Here is a 23587-nt window from a genome sequence, read left to right as displayed (position 1 = left end):
GGATCTATTACTGTGGGTACGGTTAAACATGACATGGGTTGAATTAGTCAGCCATTGCATGTAGCTGCGTTCTAGCTTGTTTTCTCTCTGTTCAGGAAATGCTTGTCTGGAATCCTGAGCTGACAGCAAACATCTACAGCTTCACTGGAGTAGCTTTAAAGGTGGAGCGCTAGGCACTAGTGGAGGCTCACCCATTCCTGAGAGGAGGTTGGAGGAGGGGGCATCGGAGGATATGGTGCCTGCCTTGCCAGGACAGCACATACCCCAGGAGCAAAGACCAGTGATTGCAAAAATGAAAAGCGTGCGTGAAGATATCTGCATGCCTTAGTATGCATTTGGATGTCTGAGACCAAGCCCAGATATGCAAGGAGATGCGGACAAGCGATCTGCATACGCAATAACACAACATGAAAGTGAAAAATGGCAGCAGCTCTTTCATACGGATGCTCATTCCCTAACACACAGCGCCCAGGGAAACAGCCACGAGCCTAGAGAGTGCATGCAAACAAGTGGACTTACACAGCAATCTCACGTTAACAGGGCAGCGCACACCCACGTCACCGTGAAAGCGAGGACAGACAACCCATGCTGACCTGCTTCAGACGGGTCTCTCATCACTTGCTGTAGGCAAACTCTGCTGGTGTGACATATCTGTATGAAACGCTGCCGTTGGCAGGGCTGTTAGACGGTGTCGCTTCGGGTCAGCCAGATCCCGGAAGCCGAAATATCGTATTAGGGCAGCCCAATTACGCCAGCGCAGAGGTCGCCCTGCGCTAGCACGCCGCGCTTCTCAGGAGAGGGCCGTGCGGCCAGCACGTCCCATTGCACTGGGCTACTGCCCGGCTGCTGGCCCACCCGTGCCTGGCCGGGCTCTGACTTCTCTGCGCGGCACTGCCCTGCGCCTGACAGGCGTCACCTTTATTCCCAAGCAAGACGCTGGGGGGAGGACGTTCCAGCGAGTCGGTGTCGGTCCCTGCTCAGGAGTATCTGTAGGTTTGTGGTCAGAGCAGAGCAAACCCTTTTTCTAGTCTCGCTGCCTAATCCAAAATGGCCAGGTAAGTCCCTATTCTCCCGAAATGCCTCTATACTCGAAAAATACTAAATTGGACAAAACTCCAATTCTGTAACTCTATGCCTGTCCTTTCGAAAAAAATCCACCGCTTCTCTTGTGCTTTTCACTGATAGCTATTTCTCCATCCAGCTCCGAAAGAGTCTCACCACACATTTCCAAGAGTGCATGCAGAACATCTGGTGGCTGGCTAAGGCAATACACATTCGGAAATAAAAAGAAAACAGTTGCAAGCGCACTTTAAGCCTGTACATTTAAAGCTGAAGGCCTCGAAAAAAACATAAGGGGGGGTGGGGGGGTAGGAGGAGGGGCAGAGAGATGGAAAGAGCCGGTTTGTTGGACACATGCTTACTAAAGCTAAAACATCGATGAAACAATACCATGGAGGATTATACGTAACATCAGTCAGTTCAGGGATCTTATGGCACCTGTGGTTTATAAACAGCTTTAGCAACGAGTATTTCAAAACATAGTTCACAGTTTTAAGAAGATCTGTGCTGATTTAAAAACCCTGGAAAAAAACAAAAGGGGGGGTGGGGGGGTAGGAGGAGGGGCAGAGAGATGGAAAGAGCCGGTTTGTTGGACACATGCTTACTAAAGCTAAAACATCGATGAAACAATACCATGGAGGATTATACGTAACATCAGTCAGTTCAGGGATCTTATGGCACCTGTGGTTTATAAACAGCTTTAGCAACGAGTATTTCAAAACATAGTTCACAGTTTTAAGAAGATCTGTGCTGATTTAAAAACTAGATTCTATATCATTTGAATGTCACCTTTTGTATATGATATCTATTTGGAAAAAAAATATTTACACTAACTTCTATGGCTGATTGGTTAGATTATTTTGAAAGAAACATTCCTAAGTTACACATTAGCCCTAAATTAGAGAGGTTTTTTATTATTATTATTATTAATTATATTATTATTATTTTAGTACATTTTGCAGAAGTCTTAATTTAAAGACTTGCAAACAAATTGCAAATATAATCTGGTACTTTGTTTTTTGGGCTATTAGATATATACACTCAGGAGTATAATCACTCAGTGTTAAATGCATAATTGTAGCCTTTTATTTCTTCTGTGGAAAAAAATGTACAGTGTATAGTAAACCGATCTACTAAAATCTCAAAGTATTCAGAAATCAAATTTCTATCTATAAACAGTATTGTCATTGTAAACTGAACAGGTTCAATATCATGTGCAAAGGGTTTACGTGAGTTATTAATACCGCCATCCTTTGTCACAGCGGTACGTACGTCAGTCTGTTTTCGTCACCAGTGATGAGCCATGTTACAGAAGATGTAGCTAATATAAGTTAGCTTTAAACAAAAGTCTTGTTGTCAAAAACACACATCTACAAACTACAACTCTTAGAACAAAAGTACTGTGCTACAGTCCTCAGAACTTAGTTAAGGGATTGTTTTGTCAAGAGACGCTGCACCTCTTGGTTCCACTCTTCTGTGAAGTTTGCAGCCGAGTTTTCTTCATCGTCTGTCCGCAAGTAGCTCTCCTCGTCATCAGTTCTTACGTAGCTTTCGTTGTCTGTCTGACTGCAGCTTGCCTGTTGGGAAAGGTTTAGGGAAGGCTTTTAAAAGGAGCGCTGGTTCAAGACTTCTTGCTCTGCACAAAGGCAGAGCAAGTGAAGCCTCTGCCTCCTGCTTTCTTGAGAGAAAAAAAAGAGGAGCTGGCCAGTCCCTGGGGTTATCCCTGAAAAAGCAAAAAAAGTGAAAAAACCATCCCACCCAGGTGAGCCATCGGTATCTGAGCTGTAAACAGAAACTGACTGGGCGCTCGGGAAGTTGGGAACTCTTCTTCCCACGGGTGAGAAGGCTGTTGCCCGCTCTGCTGTGGGACCCTGGGGTAACTGGGTCTGCGCTGACACAGAGGCGCAGAGGTCCCCACTTTCCCTTCCATTTTACCCTTCCAGGTTGCTCTATAAAGAGATTGTTGGTAGCAAAACCACGGATTATTGCCCTTGTGCCCAGTGGTCAGTCACCCAGTTAAGAGTCACCGTCAGGAGCCCCCCCGGCCCCGTGTAAATGTCTTACCCTTAATTTACATGCTCGAGTGCATTTCCCTATGGCTAAAAAGAAATGCAGTTACTTAAAAGGATGATTCCGGCTGCTATAGCTTGTAAACAGCCTAATCTGCTGGTGCACCAATTTCTCCGTGGTGCTCCTCCGCATCCCAAAGCATCAATAAGTATCTTAACTTCCTGTATGGGAGGCATCAAAGTTTTAGGTGGTAATGGAAAATGCACGATTGCTGCTCTTTCTCAGAACTATGTCAGGATCTACAGCTGGGTAAGATTACAAATTTCTGGCGTGTTTATCGTAAAGGCACTGTTTATACACTTGACTCCTTCAAAGTCGAGAAGCTCATCCTTTTTCTCTTGAACTACCTCAGACAGAAACCCAGTTTGCATTACATGGGATCTGATAATAACGGCATAAAAGACCAAATCCTACTGACATGAGTTCTTTTCTACTCGTTTCGGGCAGAAGGCTGGTCTACAAAATGAGAGATGAAATGCAAATTACTTCAGCAAAAAAGAGTTAAATTAAAGCTGATGAATGAAGAAAGGTCAGGTAGTTTAGCTTGCTGCTTCTCCTTCCTGGCACCACTTGATTGTATTAATTATTCAAGCACAAACACTTCCATCCGATTCCTTAATATCTAAGCATGCTGAATGGTACGATGATCTTAATTTAGTACCTCCTTGTGTCAGGCAGTTACAAAAGACCTAGCATTAACATTTTGTTGATAAAAGGAAAGGAAACTTGCACTGCAAGTCTAATGAGAGGTTCCCAAAAAATTTCTGAGGTACAAATTTAAATGAGTGCTTTTAAAAAATCAGACCTGCATCTGCACCGCTTAAGCCTGCAAACTAATTTGGAAATCAGAGTAAAGCAACATTTTGCTCTTCACAGTTCAGCCAAAAAATGGAAACGAAAGGCATGGAAGAGGTCTGTTCTTAGCCGCCTGAGACTGATTTTTATTGAACCAGTTCCAGGGTTGTGTAAATCTAGGTACATCTCATATTTCTTGATGGTATTAATATAAACCACAAGAGCAAAGTAAGAGTGGCTTGTGAAACACTGGATACATTAAGATGCAGTGATGGTACTGCTAAGTATTTGGGTTTGCTTTGAATTTCATGGATCAACTACTTCACTTTGTTGGGAGTGCAGTGAGGTTATTCTAAATTCTCTCAAGGCTTCTCTCTGTTCCACAGCCAGCAGTGGGATAGAGAGATTTTCGTACAAGAAATAATGAGTACTAATGAACCTCAGAGCTCAAAATTCGAATTGCAGCATTTTGGAAATGCCAGAATTAATTCCAAGTTAAGACTCATATGATTTGTCACATTATAAAACTGTTTTGCAACCTTTTCTATAACTTAATCTGCGGGTTCTTTTCTGTTATTTATCATTCAGCGATTTTGAAAAACTGTCCCTATCACTTGTGTAATTTTAGAATTAAATTCACAAAACTAAAGCTGCTTCTTCCCCGTTAATTCGGTCACAGTTCTTTTGCAGCTTTTTTTACGCCTACATGCTAAGAGGAGGAGGACTTAAGGAGAAAAATAAAGAGGAAAACCAAAATATAGCTGAGTGAATGTAGCAGACGTTTTTGAAAATTACTGTGCTGTCAGCCTGCTGTTATTTTCAAATGGAACGGTCCACACAATGCTGGTTTTTATGTTTTTGTTCAGAGGAAACCAAAAAGAGACGCTGAATCATTGTGCTAGTAGAGTATGACTTGTGGATGTGAGCAGTTCATCATCTAGCACCAGTATCCTGCTGCTTCACCACCGCTGGTTTAGGAGGAACAGGCTGAAGAAACTGGGCTTGCTGATGCTGGGGCAGAGGTGGCAAGGGAGGACCAGTTAGCAGCTATTTGAGAGGGTAGTTACAAGGATAACGAAGCCAAAATCTTCTTGGCAGTGCTGAAGCACACAAATAAGGACAAATTGCATTTTGGGAGCTTCAGGTTGGACATTAGGTTAAAAAAAAACAACGAGGAGGGTGGCACTGCAATGGAGGGAGATGCCCAGAGAGGTGGTGAAATTTCCATCCGTGGAGGTTTTAAAGTCTTTGCTCGACAAAGCCAAGGCTGACATGGTCTTGTGCTGGAGCTAGACCTGTGTCAGATGAGTGACTGGACCAGACGACCTCCCAGGGGTCCAACCAACCAACACACCCACACTTCCGTGATCTCCTGGCATGAAGCCCATGTGAGGACTGAACCACAGTGCACGAGCTTTAAATGCGGCCAGTCAACTCTGACCAGCAGTGTTCGGGACCCTGCGGCGGAAGAGAGGCCAGGGCACTGCTGGGAAATGTGACCTCAGGCAGTGGGCACGGCAAATCTGAAACCCACACATCCATTAACTGTGGGCTAGCAACCTGGCTTGGGCCCTGGGCTACGGATCCCGCATCCCATCTTTCTCAAAGAGTAAATGGCCAGGTCTACATCGCAAAGGGCTGAAAATGTCAATGGCCAGTGAAATGCACACTAGCTCTAAGATCTTATTTCTTTCCCAGAAAAAAACCCAGAGATGCAGGGCAGCTTTGTCTCCACAGCATTTAAACAAATTGTCTGTGCCCTTCGGCTTAACCAACAGCCCTTCTCATAGCGGCACACTGCGCAGACTGGACTGATCACACCATCCCCCTTGGTCCATGGGTTTTATCACCTGACATTTGGCAATATTCCTTATCTTTGCTGGTAAACATGAAAACAGAGTTTGGAGAAAAAGGGAAAAGATGAGAAAACAAGAAAGTGTTACTCAATAAGACTTCTGTCCCAGAAGCAACACCCAAGTTGAATATGTAATAATTTAACAATGCATTCATGTCAAAAAGATTTGGGAGCTTTTGTGTTTGAAAAATTCCCACCATACAAACCGCTCAGTCACTTTTGCATGGAAAATGTCAACCCTGGCCACCCAAAGCCCCAGAACGCACAATTTGTGTGATAAGATTTAGAGCAAGTGGTTTGGAGAGGGAATGGAACTGAGTCTTCAACTTAAATTATGACCTGTTCTTGTCAGCACAGAGCAAATGCGATCACAGTTAAAAAATCAAGAACAAAACCTCTAAAATAAAGACTCTTCCCTGTACTCCTTCTCAAGTGAATGCTCTAGGTCTGATTTTTATTAGCTTTTCATGCCTCCTTTTCTGTTATAATATTGCATATAAATGAGCTAGACATGACCAACTAAAATGTTGCTATGCCAGCACTTAGAAAGCATTGCTTTAGAAAATCTAGGAACTTGTAGGTCTGGTGGCAATACGTCCACTGCAGAAGTCAACAGCTCTTCATTGAAAATGACAACTTTTTAAGCACTTTCAGAGACGGAGGCTTTCTGCTCCCATTGGCCATCCTTGACAAAAAAGCAACTGCTATCAGGGGGATAAAGGCAAAATAATGTCAAAGTTGCACATTCACCTAATTTCAAGATCTGCCCAGAGCCTGCTGAAAATGAGCTCAAATTCACTCTGTTACTCTATTAAAAATAAAACAAGTGGTATTAAAGTATATTTAATATAAAAAGTAAACTGAAAACATGATTAAAATATATTTTATATATTACTGGAACCACTTGGTCACTTGGCAATTTGTTGTATTAGACGTTATTTCAAAATGAATTCTAGAGAATTGCACATAAAATAGCACTTTTAAAAATGCAAATAGAATGCGAAAAGCCTTGATCAAATGACATCGACACCATTTGTCCATGACTGATGAATGAGGAAATGAACAAAACTCTGTGGCTGGCCATCAGTGGCCATATCACTCATAAGAAGCTATAATAAACTGATTCTATTTTCCCCATCTTTTTAAAAATAAGCACAAATGTAATACTGACTGTATTTGTATCATCACTGATTGAATATATTATCTTAGAAGCAAAAGTCTTAATGCAATTGCTAAGCTTCAAGGAAAAACCCAACATAAAGAGCAAAAGCACTTTAGACATGGTGACTGGTATGAACAATTTTGGACTTAATTTTCCAAGGCTATGAAATATTGCTACCAAAGCCAACGCACAAAATACTTTAATCTTCCATATTCACAAAAGAGTGGATCTTGAGAAGACTTAAGCTACACTTACCGTGTGCAGATGCATTTATCACAATGTACCATAACACAGAGTTTGGGTTTGTGGATGTAGGTGAAGTGCCAAGTTCACTGATTTTTGGTGCTAATTTCTGTAGGGCCGGGCTTTTGCAGCTGGTGGGGATGTTTCAGTCTTTGGTACTGGCTGAAGTGCTCCCCTGGGAGCTAAAAAGAGTTTCACTATGGAATTAACCAGGGCACAGTGAGTAAAAATTAGTCTTTTTGACAGGGTCTCAAAAGGTTTCAAAAGCAGCCAGGAGATGAGATAGCTCAGTCTCTGCCAATTTGAGACAGGAAACGTATTTTCAAGAAAGCTAGGCTGTACGGCACTATGCGTTTCCCCACATCAGTATGTTAACACTGCTTCCTAACAAAAGCAGAAACCTTAAATGGGATTGCCTGAGCTTTATAATTCTAAGGAAAAGGACTTTTTTCCACTTAATATTGCAAATGGGTCGTCTGAATGCTACTGTGCTTTTAAGTCATAGTTATTCATAACTGTAATTAAATTCAGTTATGTATAACATTTCCACTGTACACACAGTTATGCACACATAGCTTGTTGTTGGAAGATCTATTTTTCTTTTCAAGTGACCTGATCTATACCTGACAACTGCAACAAAACAGAAGAAGAAAACTTATTTTTCTGGCTGTCAATGTTTAGGAAACTCTACACGGCTCATGTTTTTAACAAAGCTACCGAGAAAATGAATGTAACCTGAGGGGCAATGTTAGGAGAATTTTTATGAGCAGTTATTTGGTGTTTATAGCACTCTGGGTACTGCCGGTTATTTGCTTTTCACATCCATTTATTCTGCTTTAGCTGCCAGAGACACTGAGACAGATGCTTCAGAAATACCTTTTAACACTGAAGACTGGCAGCTGCTTTCACAGGGTCCACGCTTCAACATCCACACTCCACTGTCGTCAGAAGTTGCAAAGCCCTTGGATCAGGGTCAAATTTTGCCATCAAAATTGCCATATAAATAAGGAAGTCTAGCATAAAACACGGCATACAAAATCCAGAATTCTTTTTTTTTGAAGTTGGCACAGGATCACTGGTTTTGCTTATCTGAACATGACCCTGCTCCCAACCTGAAATGCCCATTTGATAGTTGACCCGTGGTTGCCTTCAGTCTGGGGTTTGAGGAAGAGACTCAGTTTGCAGACAGGCCTTCTTTTGATTTGTCCTCCCTTTCTGGCCCTGCTACCCCATGGTTCAGTGTCACAGTAGGATGGACGGCATCGTCTCACTGTCATCTTCACAGCAGGGCACTGCACTCTGCTGGGAAGTCAGAAACGCTGTCAGTCTGCAGCTTCAGATGAGGCAAGAAGGAAATGTGTGGTCTGCCATTTCCTGGGCAAATGTTCAGAACAACAGCCTACTTCATAAAAATAGCCATTGTCTGTGTTCCTGAAGAAAAACACAGTTGCTGAACTTGGCGTTAAACTCAGTGCTGCAACTGTGAGGCTGGCACGTGTAAGGAACATGACCTGAATATGGGGCAGCAGGGAATTTATGGACCTTCTTGCCTTCTCTCTGAATTGCCAGACTCTAGCTAGCAGCTGAGTACCTTGCACTTCGGATTGGGGCATTTGAAACCTCCATATCACATCTGAAGACACCTCTGTGGTTAAGCAGCTGGTGGATTGCTTTCTTTAATGTTTGCCTAACTCCTGTTTCAAGATATAAATTAAAAAGAAATCCAACATCCACACTAAAGTAGATGTTCCGGTCTCACCAGAAATGTTTTATTTCAGTTATCCTAGGAAGACTAAAGAATTGTAGGGAATTTAACTCAGGTCTCCTGAAATGTAATCTGATTCTTTATCTTCCGGATAAGGTTTCTCTGCACTGGCTAATATATTTGTCATCATCCTCAGGGAAGAAAAGCCCACATTCTCACTCTTACGGTCAACAAAGGAAGAAGATAAAAAGGGTGGTGGCTTAACAGGAATCCTCAGGATTAGGACCATAGTTCAAACAGATAATTAGAAATGATTTAGAGATGTTCCTAGGCATCCTAACATGCGTTAAAAGAAAGCAACAGCATCTTCACATACACTCAGGCAGCACAAGGTGCATTGCAACTGAAACGCATTATGAGGATTCATTCCAAACATTCTTCTAAATTATAACGATACTTACTTGAGAGGAGAGAGAGAAGGATATTGCACTCAACTTTGCAAACTGACCTGTAGATAACAAAGGATAGAAAACAAGAAAATGACACATTAAGCTAGTGAGCAGCCAGGCAGTGTATTATTCTGAAGAAAGCCATGCACAAGCCTAGAAATAAAGGGAGCGATTATGGACCCAGAAAATAAACCCAATGAAAAGTGTCTTACGCAACACATCCAGCAAAAGACTGTAACAAGAACACAACTGGCAGCAGATGTGGAAGCATAAGCACTGTTAGCATTTACACTTGTGCACTAAACGTGTTTTTTTCTGGTACAGATATTTGTTATGTACAACATGCTTCAAAAAAAGAGATATAAAGAAGCCTCCTTTGAGGTTCCCTGTCCTATATTTCCTGGTGTATCTTGGGTATTCTGCTTACACTTTAATACTAATTTAGAGTTTAGCTTGAAAATCTTGCTCGGAGACAAGGTGACAAGAAATAACAAGAGTGGGTTTTGACCAACCATCTCCCATGCTACACAACATCTACACGTTTTTCTAAATGTGCTGCTTTTACACAAAGTGAGACATTTAATAACATAAAAATGGTTACCATATTGTTACTGAGGTTACCATTCTGTAACCTTAGTAGGAGTTCCTCCTCGTGGATTTTTTCAGCTGACAATTGCATTATGATAGCTACAGCCACCAGCTTTTTTTGGCTATCCAGATGAATGCAGTGTACATGTGAGTACAAATAGTAAGATAGCCTGTAATAAATTCCAACGGTTGGATGCAAAATGAGAATAGTTGACCTGGCCACTGTTCAATAGGATACCCTAAACAGAAATTTCCCAATTTTCCTTTGTTTTGGCAAGTAGAAGGAAAGTTGTGGCTTTATCTTTAGAGACTACTCAGTGACTCTAGTAGAAAAAGGAAGAGAACAGCAAAATACCACGAACTAACTGCAAAGTGCAGAGAACGAGCCAAAGCCAAAGCACATGTCTCAGGATCAATACATGACACTATTCAACCATTTCCTAATCAGCCTAGTGGTCCCTACTAACTTAATACCTATTCTTGCTTGCTTTAAAACCGTTCCCTAATTGAAAGGGCATCAGCCACACTGGGAAGGACTTCTCATACTTTGCATGCTTTGGGCCTGTGGTTATCAACTAAAAATAGTTTCTACTTAGAAGTCACTGCTTCCAAATCATTGCCTCATAGGAGCTGAGAATCTCACAGGTTTCTGTAAAGGAAACATCACAAAATTTCTTTTGGAAAAATGCTATTAAACAGAACTTACCTAGAATGAGGACTTTCTCTTCCCTCAGTGAATACATTTTTGAAAGAAAAAAGCCTTTTTCTTTTTCTGGTTTTGGGTTTGTTTTTTTCACCAGTGATAGGGAGAAGATTTCCTCCCCTTCTTCAGGGAATATTCTTGGAAGACAGTAGAAAAGCACTATTCTGACTGAAGCAAGAGTAACACTCAGCTCTGCTGAGTGACATGTATAAGTTCTACTGCACAGTGAATGCCCTTATTTTGCAGTGCACTTGCATACTCAATTTTCTGCATGTACAAAATCCTGTTGTAACTTGTGAAACTCAAGGAACACTGTTGCCATATATTGCACTTCCATACTGTCATCAAAGTACAGTCAAATTGGTCTACCCTTTCTGGAGAAAATGGATTTTTTACCAGCAATAATAACATTTATTATGCGATGCTTCACATTTATTATGCTCAGCTGTCACCGCTGAGGTACTCCTTCTTTCTAACTAACAATTACTTTCCATTACATCAGCAGTAGCTGCTCACCCTGTTCATTCCTATCTTGGATAAAAAACTGTGACAAAAACCCCCATGTCACCCACTGTTGCTTTAGTCGAGAGTCTATAACAAATCTGCTCCTGTCGTCATGTCCTTAAAGACCTTCACAGTGAAATGACTTTTGGCAGGCTACCAGGGGCATGTTGCAGACCTAAGTAAACATCAACCTCAAAACTACCTGTGATTTTGACAAGAGTCACTGAACTTTTACAAGACTAAATTATCCTAGCAGCTTTACAGAAAAGCAGACCAAAAAAGCAGCCATACTTCATTAGATCACGAGCCTGTCAGTCCCAGGTTCTTGTCTCCAAAGTGACTAGCAGTGGACACTAGAGAAAAACTACCAGAAAAAAATACTAGATTTTATTAGCTCCCAGCAATCAGCAGTTTAAATAAATCCTGCCTAGAAGGTGCTTTTGAACCTCATTTCCATACACCTGATCTCTCACTACCTGCTTAACCCTTTTTTTTTTCCCATTTATACTTTTGGTCTCTGTTATACCCTGTAGTGGTGAGTTCCAAAGTTTAACTGATCACCATGTGGGAAAATAGTTATTTTTGCTTGCTTCAGGTGTGCTCCCAAACAACTGAACTGGGTGAGCTGTCCTGACATCACTACCAACATTGTAAGAAGTAATGAATTTTATATTAGGATGATCCAAGTCAGATTAATTTAAAAACTGGTGATAATCCATTACACCAGGTAGAAGTGGTGACCATTATGTAGACAGGACAGGATATCTACAGAATTTCAGCTTCCCCCGGCAAACTTACTTTACTCAGAATCTTAAACAAACACCCTTTGAAAACTTCCTCAGGGGGTGTTTTATGACAAATCTGCAGGCTTCTCTATACTAGATGCTTGTTGAATACTTGGTCCTCTGGAATACAATTCATTTCAGACCCTTTCCTCTCCTTCCAGATTCTGACAATGACAGTAACACACAGACTGCACTCGAGCTTCAGTTCACACCGGAGAAACCGTTATGAATGTTTTTCGCTACTGGAGGAAAAAAAATAACCTAAATATAGCAAGAACTGAGCTTGACACCACCAACCAGCCTCTATAGTACAGGGGAATGAGGTCTAAGTGACTTGGTAGGCACCAGCAGAGAGCAAGCTCAGAGGCAATTCTGTCCCACCTGGTGCCCTGGTAAACTTAAGGACTACTGTTGTGTGTCTCAGGCAGTGTGGTCTTCCTGGATATGCACAAAGGCTAGATGCCTTCGTGTCTCTGGAAGAGAACAACAGCAGTTTTTGGAATGTGGCTGCTCTAGTAACTGAGACAAGATCACACCCCAGGGCCCAGGACAGGTTAAGAAGGGCACTGGGCAGCTATGGTGCATTATTGTTTCTCACTTATGGAGATGTATGGGCAGCTGGTGTCCTTCTCCCACCTGGTATGCCTCATCCTGCAGCTTCTGCTTCAGGTACTCCTCCATTTTCAGTTCGTTCTCCAGCTGGCGGACAGAGTCATTTTCATAATTTTCATCATCTGCTCTGACATAGGGGTCTCCATCTTCTGTAACCCTAAAGACAATCATTAATAAATAGCCTCCTGAGATGAATGACATTCAGAGTCAATAAAACTTCCCTTTCTTGTAAGCTATGAGGAGAGGGGGGTACTTTTAGACCAAGCACATGCTCCATTGGTTAGTATTTTCCTGGCAGTGGAAAACACTTCTGCTATTTCCCCTCTCCAGTGGTCTGGTATTGAAGTAAACCAAAGGACATAATCTGCTGAAGGCATTTTGGGGGCTCAGCCCTACGGAAATGGGTAACAAAAGTTCTCAATAACTTGATACAAAGATGTTGAACTAAAAATAACCTGGCAGTGGAAAACACTTCTGCTATTTCCCCTCTTCAGTGGTCTGGTATTGAAGTAAACCAAAGGGCATAATCTGCCGAAGGCATTTTGGGGCTCAGCCCTATGGAAATGAGTAACAAAAGTTCTCAATAACTTGATACAAAGGTGTTGAACTAAAAATAACTGGAAAGATGCCTATTGTCTTTGAGAGGAAGATTCGGGTTCTAAAAATAAAGCGGTCTGTTGACCAACTGAATTGGTCAAAAAAAAGCATTCTGTCTTTTCCATTTAACACCTTCTCTTTTTCCAGTGGGCTCCAACGGGCCCCTCAGTCTGGATAAGCAGGGAATAGGACTGCGGGGCACATTAGGGAACACAGCTGTCCCACAGCCACCACGCTGCCCGAGTGTACCAGACTGGATGCGAGACAGATCGCTCCTGAAGGCATCCTAAGTTCTGGCCTTTATTACTTACAGTGCTCACTACCGTCTAACCATGAAGCTGTCCTCACTTGGATTTAGGCATTTTTTTGTTTTGGTAACGAAACAGTTCAGAGGGAGAGAAAATATTACAGGCTGCATATAGTTTTCAACAGAAGAAGAGTGGAATGAAGAGGGCGAACCAAGCAGGTACCCACATGTCGCTGCGGATGGAGCCGGTGGCAGCAGGGCTGTGGATGTAGCCTGGCTTCCGGGCGTGGATCTGCGCGAGGAAAGCCTTCTCAGACGTTGGGGACGGAACAAGGTCATCAAAATGAGTCCGTCCAAATTCAGAATCCACATTGCTTTCTGTCTCGCTGCCCACTTCTGTGAGGCAAAAAGGTGACACATGGTTCCATTTAACTTTCACAAGAGTAAGTATACTTGCCTCTATTATTCCTCTAAGCATTTCTCTGCTTTTCCAGCTTAGAATGCCACCTCCTCATAGTGAATAACAGTATAATATTCTACATATATCTGCAGAGCTTATAGTTTTTTGTTCTTGTGGTGGGACAGAATAGGGAAGCTTTTGCTTATCTTGCTTATTAAGGATATTTTAACGAATCATAGAATCGTTTAGGTTGGAAAAGACCTTTAAGATCATGAAGTCCAACCATTAACCTAGCACTAAACCATGTCCCTAAGCACCTCGTCTGCCCGTCTTTTAAATACCTCCAGGGATGGGGACTCGACCACCTCCCTGGGCAGCCTGTTCCAATGCTTGAGAGATAGACACTACAATGAGAACACTACAGACTGCATTTTACAACAGGTTCTGTATCTTCTATAGTGAATGAAATTTCTAAAGAGTGAAATTCCACCCCACGTGGAATCACAAACAAACTTCTCAAAGTTTTCACTGTATCCAGTTGCACCTCTATGTCCATGGCTTTCAGAACTGCTGTATTCTGAAGCTTTTATTTAGGGACTTTTTTTTTTCTAAAAGCATAAAAAACTTTGGAGATAACATTACACTGGTTTATATTTTCCTACCCCCCATTTTTTCAAAGATATGTGAAATGTCAGTGTGGTGACTATCCACACTCATTAGCCTCACTCACCAGAATTTAGTTCTTTTACCAAAGACGACATGGTGTTGGTGATTGAATCCGCTGCCACCAGCAAATCATTTCTTAAGTTTCGCCTTGCACCTGAAGCAAGAGACAAAGCACAGTGTTACTATTCTTCACAAGACATACGTTTTCCCGTTGAAAGCAGTTTTAACCGCACTGAAAGCTGCCATTGTGGTAACTCAGGGTATCAAAGTCCTTACGAGGGACACGTGCAGAAGAGTTCTCTGCAGAATGGCCTCATTTGCTTATGCTGCATGCAAGAGCAGAAGCCTATCCTCATGCTTCATTTAATCACAATGCCAGATACGTGGAGATTATTCATTGCCCATCAAGCTTGCATTCGTGTGGTGACACCAGCAGACCAGGCCCGGAAGATTAAATCCAGTGTGAACTCATTTACAGTGTCTGTGGGGGAGGAGGGAAGAAATGAAGTGTTTTCTCTAAGTTCCCACAGCTCTGTTTAATGACACCATTATTGCCAGGTATTTGCCAGATAATTATGGCAAATGTTGAAGAAACATACTCGACCTCATCAAGACTGATAGGGATTTTTCTTCTCTGTTCCCTCTCAGCCTTTCCTGTAGCTCAAGGACTTTCTTGTATATTCCATAATTTACTTTTTTTTTTTCCTCTCTCTCTCATTTTTTTTTTTAAATAAAGGAAGCACTACTGTCTCTCTAAACAGCCCCAGGCTCCTTTTAAACTCTTTCTAATAATGAATCTAGAAGTGCTTCCCTGCTGAACCTGGCAATATTCCCTTAACCATCAATCACAAAAGATTCTTGTGAGCTGCATGAAATACTCCTTCCCTAGGAGCAGGCTGTGGGTAACGCCTACTTAATTCCCCCCAAACCCAAACATAGCTCCTAATGTAGCTGAATAATCAATATATCCCACAGAATCTCTAATCTTCCAGACTGGATTATTCACAGGAATTGGCAGGATTTGACTGCTGTAGATGCTTTAAAACTGGCTGAATGTAAACCAATACATTTTAAGAAGTTCCCCAAATCCTAAGGTGTTTTTTTTTTTTTTTAATATATCCTGCAGCAAATGGTTACTGGAATGTAAATTAAAGCAGTTAATCTCTCACACACACAAACACTCAGACAGCCACTCCCTCTCTAAAGTTTTCTCAGTTTTGTATCTCTGAACTATTGCAAACACTATGAAAGAGAAAAAAAAAAAACCAAACCAAGAAAAACTGTGGTTTAACCATAGCTTGTCTGCATTATGTACACATAGGCAGATCTCTGTTGGTGCAGCACAGAATGGAGTTGTAAAATCTCAGCCCCCCCCTCCCAAAATCATACATCAAGATGTGACAGAACGGCTGGCTTCAAGTTCTTTGGGTTTGACCTTCCCATCTAGAGAATATGGTAAATAATGACATAAGGCTAGATATTTATCAAATGCAGCAGTTTTTAAATGTGATCACTTACCTTTTTATATTGCTTTTTATCTTGAACAGAACACATTTATATACATTAAAAGCATTTGCCTGAGGCAGCCTTAGTATTATTTATGGATATCTTATTGTGGCAACTACATTATTTCTCTTAGTCTTAGCTCTAGAAGACACTGTCCTATAACAGCATAGGGGTTAGTGGTCCATAGTTTTTCCTGTCTCAACGTTTTTTCACAGCAGAAAGAAGAAAAACATATCTTGCCTGTTTCTTTTGCCACAGAAAATAAGATATCCCGCCACCTGTTGTGTTGGGACTAGGAATTATGTCTATGTTCAATACGTGAATTGACTAGCACTTTAGTAGAAAGCTCTTGATTGCATTATAGATTCAACCTTGTCTTAAGATACACACACAGACACAATTGCCATGAAAATCAAGGGGTAGGGTACACGAGAGGGCTGAACAAACACGCTTCCACTGTAGCAGAGGAACTCCAGAACTCTACTTAGATTTGATTTGTACTAGAGAAACAGCGGAAAAAATATTCAAATAAAAGAATTGCAGAGGTGTAAATATTTTAGGAGGGAGCAGATTAGAAAAAGGAGGAGTATTTCTTAATTTAGATCACATAGACTATTTACTTTCTTTAGTATTCAACATAATAATTTAACTTATGGCCTCAGAAACTCAAAACAGTTCAAAATTGTTACTTGACAAAAGAGTGAGTGACATGGTGCAGCCTACGGCAGTTTTCTGGAAATGGAAAGGAAGGGTTCACCTAGACTTCCAGACTCTATTCCTGTCCAGTCTTGCTGGATTCTTCTCAGAAGCCCAAAGCAAAAGAACAAGGGACAACAGTCACAAGTTGCATCAAGGGATGTCCCAATCAGATACAAGGACAAAAAGTCTCTGAGTACCTCAGACAAGTTAGTTGTAAGACTTACTTTGTGCGAAGGCTTCCTGCACATCTCCTCCCACCCCGGTCAGAGAGTCCTGAGGTGCGTGGGTTGGGGTGGAGCAGGCAGAGGCAGACCTGATGGGCATTGGAATCGGTCGACTGATAGTGTGGCTGGGTGAGGAACGTGGGGAGCCTGCCCCTTGGGTCTGCAAAAGAGTCACAAGGGGTTAAACAGGTCTTTGCAAGAGCCCTCGCCTGCTGTCCTTGTCACCCATCCCTCAGCTTAAAGTCATCATGCTGTTTGTACATCAGTTGGGTAATGATAATTTCGCTAAAAGGAATACACTGAAGTCAGTTGTTAACGGACAGCAAGGCTTCCACATAGGAAAATATTAAGTAGGAAAATGTGAGTCAAGATCTGACTTCCTTTAAGCATGGGAAAATGTCAGGCAGCTAAATTAAAAACAAAATCCAAGTTAATAAGCACCGAAGAATAGACCTTCTCTCTGCCCTCTTCCCTCTCTCCCTCCCCCAATTCACACACACATTTGATAAAACATAACCCATTCAGGCTGTGAGAAGGGGGAAGACACTGGCACCGACGTGGCTTTCAGCCTGGGCAAAGGACTTGAAACGGCCCCATCCATCAGAGAGCTGCCGTGAGAGCTGATCGCAGCCCTGCCCTCCGCCTCCCTGCAGGAGCAGTTCATGGAACATCCAACCTCTCAGTCACACAAAGTCCGAGACTCACAATAAATAATATAGCGTTATGCTTTTTTATTCAGAGCTAGAGAACTATTTTAAGCCGCTATTAAATCATACGTTATTAAATTGTTCGCTCTACAGGATAGACTCAGGCACTCCCAAAACGCTGTGGGGATAGGGCAATGTAAATTCCTGCTATGGGTTCAGCCGCTGGAAATGAAAATGTTTTAACACCAGCCATATAAAATGTCATGCTGTTAGCGCCTCACAGTTAGTATCACCTAGCTGAAACTCAAGCAGACTTTACAGAATAGTCATTTTTACAAATGCAGCTGGGGGAGTGATACCAACAGACACACTGCACCTTTTTTTGACTGTTTCAACCCCCGCCAGGGTCGTGTATCGACGTAAGGAAAAACACATGCTGGAGGCCCACACCAAACTGCACATGGCTTTTGAAGGCAAACCCGTGTTTGGTAGATGCCAAGGATGGAGGTGGCTGGAGTGCTGTTAAAGGGGAACTGCAACACACGCGCCTGGTTGTTGTACAGTGAGAAGTACCCTGAGGGCTGGTGTTTCCCTCACCCTGGCTTTATTCTGAGAATTCAGGAGGATTTCTTAACTCTTCCCAAGGCATTTATTTTGACTCCTGTAGTAGCTGCCCTGATATGATTTGGCAAATATGTTCTAAAAGACAGTAGCAGCTGATTGCAGGAGGAGTGCAGCACTGCCCTTGAGATTTTTATAAATTCCTGCCCTGGACCATAAATAATGTATCAGAATACTAAGCTATTTGTTCTTTTCTCCTATCACCCCTTTCTAAGAGACATTATCACCAGAGACACATCAAGGGCAAATTAGGTTTATGAGGAATAAGCACATTACTGATGGGAGAACAGAGGATTTAATACTTGTAATTTCTTTAATGATCGGTTTTAGAACATCTAAATGATGGATGAAAGGGAAGTCGAATATATAAAGGCCAGATGCTCTCCTGTTTCTGGAATCGTCTGTACCCACTCCAGCAGAAATGCAGATCTCTAGTCCTCCAGAGGCAGGGCACAGCGCAACCTGGAGATGCTCCAAGGTCCTTGGAGGTCACACCCCCTGCACATCAGGCAGGGGATCTGGGATCTACAGCTATCTCCTTTCATGCCCTGATGGGGCATGTTTCATCCTCTGTGAAACAAATTTGCAAAAGAATTTCTGGTTCCCAGCTCCCTCTTTTGCTTGCCCTTTTTCCTCAGCTCTCCTTTGCCTTTGATCTTGGTTCTGGGGAACACCAACAACAGTGGGAACTTTCAGAGAAGTTGAGAAAAAAACGGACAAAATTGGCTTCGTATAGTCAAGTCACAGTCAAGGAATGAACTTCAGAATAGGCATTTTATTTACTAAAAATAACAGACGCCTGCCAGTACTTCTTCACTGGAATTTTCCCACAAGAGAAATGTAAAAGCTGCAGCACACCAGTGCTTACCCTTGTGCCTGTTCTGCAGCTATGACTGAGATCTTGTCTTTATGATAAACAGTGCTCTCTTATCTGTAGCTTTCAGCGTTGGAGGGAACTGTTTGGGAAGCACAGGGAGATGAAGCATGTGGAGTTCCTTATCCAGTAAAACCCTCTCTTTTTATACTGTTTGGGCAGTATCAGACAGAACTGACGAACAGCAAGTTGAAACGAGGATATTAGGGAGTGCCTGATTTCAGAGAGGTGAACAGTTTAATTATATTTTATCCACCTAGATCCACCTCAGCCCAAGTTTGTGGGAATAGAGTGCTATTAGGATTCCTGCTTAGTGGTTATCAGGAGAAACGTGGTTTGCTAGATAGAGCGAAGGGCCTGAAACCTGCTACGATAATCAGTAGTGACTTCTTGGTAATCTCAGCAGCGAAATCGAGGACTGAATTGCTCCCAAACCTTGGCAGCCCCACCAGCTGAGGACTAAGGCATGCTGAAAGGGGAGCTACCACAGCCACCGTGGCCACGTGGACGGCTTCGGCTTTTATGTTGTACTTGGTTGCAGCTGTCAATGTTCTCGTGCCTTTTAGGAAAAGTTCTGTGTATTTTATTTAGCTCACCATCCCTAGTCAACCTGCTATGGATTTTAAGCTAACCCTTGCTAGACGGGACAAGATTTCCCACTATCAACTGTCATGTGTGCTTAGGATAAAATACTAGAAATGAAAACTGGCTTTACGGGAGCTTTAGCCCATTGCTCCCTCTGCCGGAACTGAACTGGGATGACATATGGGGAAAGCCTCATCAAAACGATAAGGATGCGAAGAACTCATTATCCTTTCTCAAGGAAAGGGCAGGAGAGAAATAGAAAGTTCATAAGCATTAGACGAATTGCCAGGCTGCTCATTCCAATTGAATTCCTCCAGAAACTAATTTAATCCCGTTTCTCTCAACAGATCATGAAATGGCATAGTGTAATGGGGATCATTTCATGGAAATTGTGAGAGTAATTCCTTAGCGTCATCACCTGGTATTCACTGAGGCTATTACTCTCGGAAGAAAAAAATCATATCTCATAATAGCCTGGAAATGTGCTTCCACTTACACTGCCCATTGAACATTTTATATGGTAGGGAAACTCTTGTCACGTTGGAAACTGCTCTTTTGTGAATGGAAGATCTTTTAATACTGTTATGCAGAATCAAGAAGACAGCCCTTATACGGAGGCGATGTCTGGTCAGATTTTTTTTTTTTGGGTGCAACAGATTGATGCTCTACAAAAGTTAGCCAAAATGTTAGTTTTATGGCACTACCCATCAACTCTGCATGCTCTGCATGCTCTGCCATAGACAGAACACATCAGACTTGTGACTGTACTTCTGCTGATGAAAGCAAGAGGAAGCGTGTTTTTTAAAAATGGAACATTTTTATTGGACTCATAAATCAGATTGCTGTCTGAAAAGTGCCTTTTTTTAGCCTGATATCTTTCGAAGATCCATTTCAATACTAAAAAACTCCAAACCAATTAAATCTTCTAAAATTTATATTCAGTAATATAATACCTGTCCTTTTTGATCTAGGTTGCAGAAGCTATTTAGAAACTACATTATTTTCCTGAAGACTCATGCAACTCTTAGCATCAGTGCTGACTTTAAGATGTGCACACAATGCTCTGACTTTTTCTGGATAAAGTGGGATTTCAAACTCATTGTCCCAGTCTAATTTAAACTCAGTTATATTTTTTTTAAAGTTCCAAAATTCTCATTACATTTTCAAAATGTTATCTATGATAGAAGTGTTCTTTAATTCATATTCTAGGTTGGTTTCACTACAATTCGGTGGTTGTTTCCATATCTTATGTGTTCTTATTTACAAGAGTGAAAAAAAGGTCAAGACTCCTTGTAGCCATGACTCACTTTCTAGAGGGCTAAGATGTCTAATTGTGAAAGTTGCTCCAAGATACTTGAAAATAATGTGTGGAAGAATTGCAAAATATTAATTTTGGTCAAAAGAACAGGCACACATTTCAAGCAAAGGAAGTAAAATAAATCACATGAACACAGTCACATTCAGGAGTTAGTGAGGCCTCCAGCAAGGAGGGAACTTACTACCTGTTTCAATTCTTCTTCCTAAAGAAAAAAGAGGATCAATCAGCACATGATATTAGCCAGGATGTAAGTGAAGAACAGAAAACAAAGCCAAATTGGGAGTACAAGGTCAAAGGCACAGCTGAGATAGTTGAAGGTATGTGACTAGGTTATGGTCCCATCTCTGCCCACTTTGAAACTCCGGAACAGTGCAAAGCGTGCAGAAAGTTACTGTTGCCTCCTACCCCAAATTCTCTGTCCAGGCAGTGCAATGACAGCAGGCAGCCCTGACTGCCAGTTGTAGCACTGCAGAATTTCATAGGTAGAGTGAAAAGTATCCTGTCTACTCCCAGCTCCCAGAAATCTGCTGGCTACTCCCTGGGCTCTGCTGCTCAGGTGCCACCAATTCCTGCATCGGGGCTGCAGAAGCCTGTGCCTGAGGAGCAGCAAATGACATAAGGGTCAAACTCATCCTTTGATGCAAATGCATGTTGCTAAATGGATCTCAGTGATAAGTCTTTCTGCTTTTATCAGAGCTGTATTTGACCCAAGTTGCACTGAATTTCCGCACAATCATTTTATCTGGCTCAGCCAACAACAAAACCGACTCTTATGCTACTGAGAGCACTTTCTTCCAAGTGAATTTCTGGCATCTGTCCTGGGGCACATCAGGTAAAATAGGGCTGGACTCTGCAAATAAAGACACATTTTCCATCTTACACAAGTCTGCCTTAAAAATGCACATGCTTTTTGCCATCTTCATTCTTAACCGAGATCCTCTGATGAGGCATGTTTCATCCATTTAACAAGGATGCTAAATGTTTCTGTATTTTTGAAAATGACCAAGTGTGGGTGGGAAAGCATCTCTAAGATCAGAGAGTTGGATGTAGCTGTCAAATGGCACATCTGACAAAACTTGCAACTGAATGGGCAAAGTTAAAGGAACTAGCAAAAGCAATTCTGTACCATCAGCTGGAGTAGGTAATAGTGTACAGTGCTGAGTTGTTTTTCTCACAGTTATTAGTTAACTCATTTTATGTGTCAGTTTGTTTCTTTTCTTATTCTTTTCCTTTTGTATTTGACGTCCTCAACAGAGAAAACTCTAAAAACACCTGACACCGGACCACAAAATATTTTGGGTTTGGACATTGCTGAATGGCCAATCCAGAGACTGCTAGCCTGAAATCCAGAGATGTGGCCAAATCCTTCTACAAAAGAGCAAACCAGGACTGTGTGGCACCATGCTGCAGTATTATTTAAAGGCCTATATTAACTCTTCAATAGATCAGAGCCTGTCTCTGATGTTCCTTCCACTTAGCAGTAGGTGACAATGATGATGCAGTGTTACTACAGGAGCAACAACATCTAAACATCATTTGAAACCCCTGAATTGAAAGACGAAGGCAAAAATACAAAGGAAAGGAAACAAAGCCAAATTTTATGGGCGGAAAATAGAGTCCTGCAGAATTCTGTGGTCATATCTCCTCCCTCTCCTCTCTTGCTTCACTCTGCCTGTTCTCCTTGGTAGTATCAGGTGGAGCTCCTTACCTTCAGCAGCTTCATGAGGCTTTCTAACTGAACCATAAGCTCCCTCCGGCTTTCCTGGAGAGCAGACATCCTTTGTTCCAGCTCATCCTTCCGCTGTCTGAAAAACAAGCAGACCCGATCAGAGCTTATCCCTCACAGCATCAGCAGTGTTTAATTGCATCGTTTCCCCAGCCTGACTAGGAGGTATATGCCTATAGACCATGGGAAAGCAAACTCACTGTATGAGTTTCAGCATAGTGCTTAGAAATGGGGCTACATGAAAGCTAGGGAGTTCCCTCATACTGAGAATATTCACGGGACTGAATACAATGATTAGGAAAAAGACAGACACCAACACAGACCCTTCTTCCAAAGAACAAATGAGCTTCAAACAAATTTGTGTTATATTCCCTTGTGGGAACGCCTGGCAATTTTTGCCTTTGGATTTCTCTAGTCAATAACCTCACTAGCTGTCAGGAGAAATTAAAGCCATGCCCTGAAGGACAGGAAATTACAGCAGGGGCACTGAACAGAGCAAGATATGAGAGAAGCTCGGAGAGTTCAGAAATTCAGCCAGAAAACCACAGTGATCTGCTTTTGCTTTTTTTTTTTTTTTTTTTTTCTTCCCCTGAAAGCAAGAGTAAGACTATCACATAGAGGAGATATAACTGCCTGAAAACAGCTCTTTGGACTCGGGATTCCAGTGTGGGTCCTGTGACAGTGTGAATACGGAGCCCCTCCAAGGGTGACAGCCAGTTTGTGCCCACATAAATGGAAACAGCTTGGATTCTGCACAGCTCCTCTGTACAGGACGGGGGTTCAGCACTTGCACATGTTCAGTCGCTAAATTGTGTGAGAGGTCCCCATATAAAGACAAAATAAAATTATTGCCCCCCCAGAGGCAGTGACATAATCAACAACATTACTGTTGAAAAATATACATATTAGGTATATTTTATATACTGCTGTGTTGCAAATAACATAAC

The 23587-nt window shown here is 42.0% G+C and overlaps 1 protein-coding gene across 3 annotated transcripts in view; it reads right to left on the bottom strand.

Annotated features, from left to right (window-relative positions):
- Nucleotides 1-2480: 2480 nt before the first annotated feature.
- DTNA (dystrobrevin alpha) overlaps nucleotides 2481-23587 on the bottom strand; it is a 93743-nt gene continuing 72636 nt past the window's right edge. For 2 of the 3 annotated variants that reach the window (XM_035894936.1, XM_035894937.1), the window contains 7 exons: nucleotides 22623-22719; nucleotides 21099-21116; nucleotides 16870-17029; nucleotides 14505-14594; nucleotides 13602-13770; nucleotides 12555-12687; nucleotides 2481-2636 (listed from right to left, as the gene is read on the bottom strand). In XM_035894936.1, coding sequence (XP_035750829.1) covers nucleotides 2481-2636; nucleotides 12555-12687; nucleotides 13602-13770; nucleotides 14505-14594; nucleotides 16870-17029; nucleotides 21099-21116; nucleotides 22623-22719 — 823 coding nt within the window. Of the gene's footprint in view, nucleotides 2637-12554; nucleotides 12688-13601; nucleotides 13771-14504; nucleotides 14595-16869; nucleotides 17030-21095; nucleotides 21117-22622; nucleotides 22720-23587 lie in introns of all 3 variants that reach the window. The other variant, XM_035894935.1, reaches the window with a different exon arrangement.

Source organism: Egretta garzetta, unplaced genomic scaffold (genome assembly GCF_000687185.1).
Source record: "Egretta garzetta isolate BGI_Z169 unplaced genomic scaffold, ASM68718v1 scaffold35, whole genome shotgun sequence".
Taxonomy (NCBI): domain Eukaryota; kingdom Metazoa; phylum Chordata; class Aves; order Pelecaniformes; family Ardeidae; genus Egretta; species Egretta garzetta.
Note: the sequence above shows the minus strand (reverse complement) of the source record. Positions and strands in the feature narration are given on the sequence as shown.